At 32.9% G+C, this 8,348-nt stretch overlaps 1 protein-coding gene and 1 long non-coding RNA gene across 2 annotated transcripts; one reads left to right on the forward strand and one right to left on the reverse strand.

The window, feature by feature from the left end:
- Positions 1 to 1,739: 1,739 nt before the first annotated feature.
- HOXA11 (homeobox A11) lies at positions 1,740 to 4,525 on the reverse strand. The gene is made up of 2 exons (XM_053714181.1): positions 3,778 to 4,525; positions 1,740 to 2,734 (listed from the first exon to the last, which is right to left on the reverse strand). The coding sequence occupies exons 1-2, from the start codon at positions 4,442 to 4,444 to the stop codon at positions 2,502 to 2,504; spliced, it is 900 nt and encodes a 299-aa protein (XP_053570156.1). The 5' UTR covers positions 4,445 to 4,525; the 3' UTR covers positions 1,740 to 2,501.
- Positions 3,641 to 8,119, forward strand: LOC128660369 (uncharacterized). The gene is made up of 2 exons (XR_008402522.1): positions 3,641 to 4,704; positions 8,002 to 8,119. It is a non-coding gene; the product is annotated as an uncharacterized LOC128660369 (long non-coding RNA).
- The last annotated feature ends 229 nt before the right edge of the window (positions 8,120 to 8,348 follow it).

Raw genomic sequence — 8,348 nt, forward strand, 5'->3', positions numbered from 1 at the left:
GGCACCGGTTCCTTGTACTTCTGCGGCTTTGACATTGATCTGTGGAACGCCACCTTGTGGCAGCTCGGTTGCTCTGTAACTGGGACTATTCCCTGTATTGTTGGTTTCTAAGAGCTATGTTTAAATGCCCATTCAGGCAACTGTTGGATTGCTCTGATAGCACCTTCTCGGTAATGGCTGCATACCCTGTGTTTAGTTTATAGCCCCGCATTCCAAATATGCAAATAACAAAGCACAGACACTTTTTATTACCAAATTGCCTTAGCAACACAGTGCTTGCGCTTTTATTGGGTCAGAAGACCAAAGCCTCTGGCTGGATATAATACAGGCCTCTGGAGTCTTGCATTTGCAAGGGAATCTTGTTAATATTTAACCCAAAAAGGAAATCTCCCTTGAAAGTACTATTGCCTTTCCTCTGCCTATCTCTAGCATTCACCCAGTTAATACCAAGCTATTCTCTTATATAAACACACTGTGGAAGAAATAGAATGTATACCAAAATAATCAGGGAAACGTGCAATTAAAACCAAGACTCTGTACAATGTCTGATAAGTCATCAATAATAATACTTCCAAAACCTTAACAAAATGGTGATCACAACATCAACAAAACAATGCTAGACATTCCTGCCAAGGTTATGTGTTCAATAGCTAGACAGAAGTTCAAAGGCATATTGCTGTTGGGGGACAGAATGCAATATACAGCGTTCTAAATACTTATCCCAACTCTAATTTCCAAATAAGTTCATCATTTTGAAAATGAATCATACTTTCCCTACATAATTAATTTGAGTAAATACGTTTAAATAAGTAATGCTTCTGATTCCACAATATATTTAAGTAACATGCTTTGCTTTAAACATAAGTTGACATAATAATACATTTTAATTCTGGAGGGGAACAAGACAAGCAATACCATCTCTAATCAATGTTTCACAAGTAATGCATACTTCTCGATTTCATCTTGCAGCTGCATCAAAGCTACTGAATCATATGAGCATACTCTGGCTTAGAGGCATAATGTATTCTACTAAAGAATAGTATTGGTGGCCTAGTTTAAAAACGTGTACATAAAATAAACAACAATTATCACTGATGCATATGTAAAGATGTTTATTTGATTCTTGTGTGCTGTATTACTTTATACATGCAACCCAATATTTCACGTACACAACTGTATATACATATAAAGAATGCAATTAAAGGAAAAAAATGTGACATAATAGATTTGTTTTTGTTTTGTGTCCCCCCCCATTTTTTTATTTTGATTGGTGTCAATCATATCTATAAGGAAAATATAAGGTTAAAAACTTTTGAACAGTTGCAACCGTGTGTCTCATTAATCCTTTGTTATACATATACAATTTTCAGACCAGATGTGTAAAAAGTTATTACAACAAAATAGGAAATGGTATTTATTTACAAGAGTAGTAAAACATTGCTCTTATATGAAACATACATTCAAGCTCAAACATTATAAACTGGATCATTCAGCTCATAAACTAATATAACTTTTTTCAAATATTTTTTTAATAATTTTATTTACTTTGGTTCCTTGATGGACATATATATTGCAAGAAAAACAATCCAATCTAAATTAAGTTGTTAACTGGGCTCCTTATATGGACTTAACACATGTAAACAATTGTATATATATATATATATATATATATATATATATATATATATATATATATATATATAATGCACACACACACATATATATATATGTGTGTGTGTGTGTGTGTGTGTGTGTGTGTGTAAGTGAAGATTGTCATATTCTTTCTTAGCTTTGCTAATGACATTTTTTGATGTAATGGATCAAAAGCAAGTCAAATCCATTAAAGCATTTAGAACATACTTGCTATCCACTGTTATCCCCCAGGTAAAGATTGAGAGCTCCAAAGAAAGTGCTATTTGATGCCATATTTATGAAGTTCATGCTTCCAAATACTTATTTTGGTAAACACTGACTTACATTACAAGATGCGTAAAGATTATCCCAATTGTGGTTCTCTCTTTACTAGAAGGTCAGCTGTCAAAAACCTTAACTATTACTATAAAGTTCTATTTCTGTTGAAATATTTTGGATGATTCATTAAGTGTATTGAGTTTGAAGACTATATTTGTAGATCTCTAAACAGACAACAAACACTTTTACAGTTTAGATTTCTAATTGGTCCTCAGAATAGATTCAGTATCATTACCCAGATGGCAGAGTTAGACACAATGTGTGTCGTCAAATGACATTTAGGAAACAATGTTATCTGCATCTTTGCTGCATTCAATGTGTGAGATTTGGGCCATAATATTTCCTGATAAATTGGAAGATGTAAAGCTAGAAGCTTGTGAAGTCCAAATATGAAATGCAGTTCTGTAAAATATGATGTTATATCCCATTTTCCTGGTATTTAGACATATCAATGTATGCAAGTAACCTTGTGGCTTGACCTTGTCATGAGGAAAATATGAATGAAATCTCCACTCAACATACAAATTGTCTCATAGTAGCGGATTTGCAGAATAATACTGCAAACGGTCTCTGTTAATTTTTTTCTCTTTCATTCTTCTATTTTGAAACCAAATCTTGACTTGTCTGTCGGTTAAATTGAGCATTCGTGAAAGTTGTAGGCGCTTCTCTTTGTTGATGTAAACACTGAAGAAAAATTCTCTTTCTAATTCTCTTATTTGATATTTTGTGTATGGGCACCTCTTTTTACGGGTACGTTGTCCACCTGTGGAATAAAAAAATGATGTTTGAGTATTTAAGGGCAACCCAGTTTTATATACTATTGAAACACAAATGGTTGGACCCTTGTACTAGCTAATTAGTAATGTTATACATTCAATATAAATACTTTAAAAATGTATTTATATTAAATACAATGATAACTTTATATGATATAGTATTTATGACACTACAATTATTTAGGGTATCGGACTCCTAGAATTTTGTGTAGTAGAAACAATACACTTGAACTACAAGTAAATAGGCATCCAGGGGTTTGTAACAATTCATTTATTGCCATGATTAAGAATCTATACTGACATATTTAGAAATATAGTTGAAAAAATAGCTTTTTTGCAATCTCTTTTTTATCTCTCTTAGCTCTGTTTAATTACAATTTATAGAAAATATATTTTTTTTATTTCTTAATTCAAGTAAATCCACAGTAAAAAAATATATATATGGGGATCTTGTATTAAAATTATATTAAAATATATGATCCCTACTTGTTGGATAAAGTACATTATTGTGTCATGGTAGCGCCTATTCCCAGAATTATATTTTAAAACAGTAATCCGTATACATATATTTTTTTGTAAAAATATACAACATTATTGTTGCTCTTTATATTTTAGTTTGCATTAATCTAACCTGTTCTATGAATAAGGGCTTTAGTGCACAATTTACAAGGAACCTACTGCTGGCAAGGCAAGCAGAATCACTTTGATATCAAGGCATGCAGTGCTGTTTTGTGTGTAATTTTATTGGCACAAATTCTTCGTTACTGTATTCTCTACAAAACCGACCCCAGAGTTTTAAAAGGAAAAAGGGGGAAGGATTGTTTTAAAGCATCCATTGGTCGTTGGTATTTCACGGCCAATTTCAGTGCTAAACACGTGATCCAGGGCTTTTTATAAGAAAGTTTTGTTGGGGGAAATCTAAGGGCCCTCCATAAACCTTATATGCTTATAAAACAGCATATAAAAATTTAACAGCGGTGCGCTAGATTGCATAGTCTTTTCAAAGAGAAGGCGCTGCATTTATACGTACTGGAGTTGTTGGCTTTGTCCTCATTGTTGCCGGAAGATGACTGTGGGCTGCTGTGGTTGCTGCTGCTCTCTGCTGTCCTCCTCTCTTTTTCATCATTCTCTTTGCAGGTCTCCGAACCTGAAGTGGTGGCTGTAGCAGCTCCTGGGACTTTGTCGCAGTTCTTGTCCCCAGAATAATCCGTGGGCTGATTATCAGTGCTGCCATAAGCAGTCTCAAAGAATTGGTCAAAAGCTTGAGGCAGAACACCGTTACGCCCCACTGTGCTATAGAAATTAGACGAAACGTTGGCATTGGGGTGATATACATTGGAGGTGTTTTTGCCGAACATGTCCCCCATGCTAGCAGTGTTGGAGGCAGGAATGCAGTCCCTGTGCATGATCTCCTCTGCTGAGTAGCAGTGGGGTAGGTTATTCCTGTGGTGCCACTTACTGGAAGTATCAATGGCATACTCTCTGAATGTGACCTCTCTCACAGGTTGGACCTGGGGTAGGTTGGAAGAGTAAGAATATGTCATAGGACGAGAAGATGGGGTTTGGGGTAGGAATGAAGGAAGGCTGGAGAAATCAGGACCCGAGACGTAGTAAGTGCAACTTGGCAAATACATGTTAGAGGAGCACGGAACGCGCTCATCAAAATCCATCATTAGGCTACCTCGGGCTGTCCGCATTAGCTGAGCTTAACATGACTCTCTAATGCAGCTGCCTCTTTGAAGCAGATCCGTGAAGTAGAAATTTGGAGACGTAAGCTGACGTGGAAATCTATCCCAGTCCTTAGCAGGGAGGTGCTGGTCATGTGATCAGATGTTGAAATTGACAAGCTGCAAGTATGGGCCCTTTTGTAGCCATCTCAGGGGAAGCAACAGATCGTCACTTGCTAGTTTCATACAAGCATATAATCTGAAATGTAACTCATGATCCCCCAACATCTGTGAGTACAAAACCATCCCCTCTGCTAGACCTCTGATGTGCTATCTACCTACATTGGGTATGGGCGACTAATGGGCACCATGACACCATATATATTTAATCCAATATATGTGCTGTTCAACAATAATAAATGGTATTTTTTTTTAATTGAAACCAATCTGGTGTGTGTATATATGTATTTATATATATATCTTCAAAAGGGGAAACTCCCTACATAAATGCCAGGACAGGAAGAATAATTGTAATGAATTTGAACTTCAATACGACAATAATTGGGAAATAGTAACAGCATTTTCCTAAGTTCATTTGAGCTCGGTTCACTATATTATAAAAGGGGAAATGTTGAAAATAATTAATTTAAAATATTTTTTATTTAGTCTCGAATTGGATCCTAAATATATATAAATTAAATATTGTACACATGCACATACTTACACACACACAAAGTATACAAAATCATATTTATATTAATATATTGTATTCATAAATGAAATAAAACCAAATATTTGTTATATTGTAACGCAAAAGTAAATGATTCTCACAATTCCCGTAAAGGATAAGATCTCACGACAGCACATTCCACTCTTTTGCTAGACATTGTAAAAACATAACAAGAATAACTCAAGGCATCTTACATCTTGAGAATTTTGAGCATTTGTTTTAATTTCTATTGGTATTTGTACACATCTGTTTATTTATCTAATCTATCTACCATATATTCTCCTAAATACATAAACACTTTGAAAATAATCCCAGATTGTCATTTGAACATTTGAAAACACACTTGTATTATGTTGTGGCTGCCGGAAACATATATAGATACTTCTTGCTTAAAAATAAAGTAAGCTAATTAACAAACAAATAATTAATTAAACTCCCAATGTTTTGGATAAATGAAACAATAAATAAATGTGTAAACAAAATTGCGCCTGTTTATGTATACTCTTCCTGTTAATGTATATATAAATACTTACATACACACACACACACATATATATTTATATATATATATATATATATATATATATATATATATATATATATATATATAGTTACACACACACACATATATATATATATTTATATATATATATATATAGTTACTTACACACACACACATATATATATGTGTGTGTATATATTTTTTTTTAACTCAGCACTCTATTTCATAGAAAGATATTACTTCACACATCTAAATATTTATTAAGTTTTAGATAGATAGATAGATAGATAGATAGATGATAGATACACAGATAGATAAACAATAGACAGACGGGTAGACAGACAATTCCCTTGACTGTGAGACAAAAGCCACCACTGCCAAGGCTCGCTCCGCCTCTTTAAAGCAAAACAAATTCTTACACTTGTATTGGGGCTTTTCTGGCTATAATTGAACCCGGCCAGTCAAGGAGAACTGAAAACAATTGCAGACTGACCTGCGGTTTTATGGCACTTTTGGCAGTCAACTTCAGCCAGTCTCAGTGCAGGCCTTGCTGGTCAGAGCAGACACCACCTACATAGGCCTCCTGACGTCCTCTCCACATGTTATACACATCCTGACATCTTGTGATAGCAGTTTGCACCATGGTCATTAAGGTCTGTTTGTGGGAAGCCTTTTTGTTATTTGCAGGTAATATATATATATATGTGCGTGTGAGAGAGGGATATATATATATATATATATATATATATATATAAAGGTCTGCATGTGGGAAGCCTTTTTGTTATTTGCAGGTAATATATATGTGCGTGTGAGAGAGGGATATATATATATATATATATATATATATATATATATATATATATATATATATATATATATATATATATATATATAAAAAGGTCTGCATGTGGGAAGCCTTTTTGTTATTTGCAGGTAATATATATATATATATATGTGCGTGTGAGAGAGGGATATATAAGGTCTGCATGTGGGAAGCCTTGCTCTTATAGGCAGGTAATATGTGTGTCTGTGAGTGTGTGTGAGAGATATTGATAAATAGATAGATAAATTATATATATACAGATCGATATATATATGATATATATATATATATATAGATAGATAGATAGATAGATAGATAGATAGATAGATAGATAGATAGATAGATAGAATTCAAGTAACATTAATAAGGAGCAGGCTATGATATCTTAGATTTTGCTATGTCATAGACTACTAAGTTTACCAACCCACTATGTATTATAGATACAGTAGAGTTTAGTAGCCACGGAATTAATATTCAAATAATCAGTATAAATTCTGCATTTAGCTTTGTATTTCAGATAAATGTTCATGTGACCTTTAGTACAGAAACATTCCCCTAAGGCTTATGACATCCTCCCCAAACACTCCTTGTGCTTGCAGCTTTTTCTCTCGGTCTTTATTATGACCTACTGCTATACCTATCTATTTAGATTTTTTTTTTTGTAGTGTCTAGTGTATGTTATTAGTCACTGTGAGCTCAGATAATTTGTATTGATGTAGCATCTTTATAATCTGAGTGCTCTTTGTTTAGATCCAAACTCTCCATTTTCAGTTAAAGAGCCATACTTACCATATATATTTCATGGAACATATTTTTTATATATATATATATATATATATATATATATATATATACACACACACATACACACACAGACACATATATATATTTAAAAAGAACGAGGTTTGTTGTTATTGTGCACAGCTGTCGGTTTGACCATAGGATCTATATTGTAATTTTTTTTTTTCAAATACAGCAAGTAAAATATATATATATAAAAAATATATATATAAAAGATATAAAATAGAAACATTTTGCCTCACAATTTCCTTTTTTTGGCGCTTTTTTTCCTTTCAAAGTTGCAAATGACACAATGTACAGCTCTTGCTCTTCAAATAAAGGGCAAGGGCAACTATTTAACCTAGTATTTTACCTTATTTCCATACATTTCTAAATGAAATTCAGTTTAAAATGAGACTCTTTTACTATATTAAGTTTTAATATTTTCTAATACTTAAAAAAAAAATAAAAAATAAAGACAACATTTTTAGATAATTATCAAACATGTGTACAATATGCATATTTCATGGTATTTTTTACACCAAGCTAGTTTATTTTTACTTTTTTATTTCTAAACACAAAAAAAAAACATATTAGACAAACACTTAATTTTGTGCATATTTACATTTTACGATTCTTGTTTTTGTGATTGAGAACAATGAAAACGCTACACAACATAATATTGAAAATCTATGTCTAAGCTGGCTTTGAAAAATAAATATATTTAAGTTTCTCCTTATATTCTTTTACAGGTGCAAGTCATTGAGATTATTGCTGGCAATTGCACTTTTTGTGAAAAGCCTCGTCTAGACCATCTGGTATGCACTGAACAGTCTGCAGAGTTGTAACCACTTCCATTGAAATACAAAACCAGACACTTATAGCAATACCTATGGAATCGACAGTGGACTGCCCTATATCTTCTGCTTTATTCTGCAATGAGAACATACTTAACCAGTTAATTGGAATATTATTTCAGCCAGGATCAGGAAAGCCATTGATCTATTTACAAGAGGGTAATTTTAGTTTGTGTATATTTGTCTACGGTGAATTAAAATTATTTTGTATCATTTACAAGCTTGTTGAGAATAACTATTAT

This window comes from Bombina bombina, chromosome 5, assembly GCF_027579735.1.
Source record: "Bombina bombina isolate aBomBom1 chromosome 5, aBomBom1.pri, whole genome shotgun sequence".
NCBI lineage: Eukaryota > Metazoa > Chordata > Amphibia > Anura > Bombinatoridae > Bombina > Bombina bombina.

Coding starts and splice junctions, on each gene's coding strand:
- HOXA11 (XM_053714181.1), bottom strand. CDS start 4,444: ATGCGGACAGCCCGAGGTAGCCTAATGATGGATTTTGATGAGCGCGTT. Junction 2,735..3,777: donor GGACAAAGCCAACAACTCCA/GTACGTATAAAT, acceptor TTTATTCCACAG/GTGGACAACGTACCCGTAAA.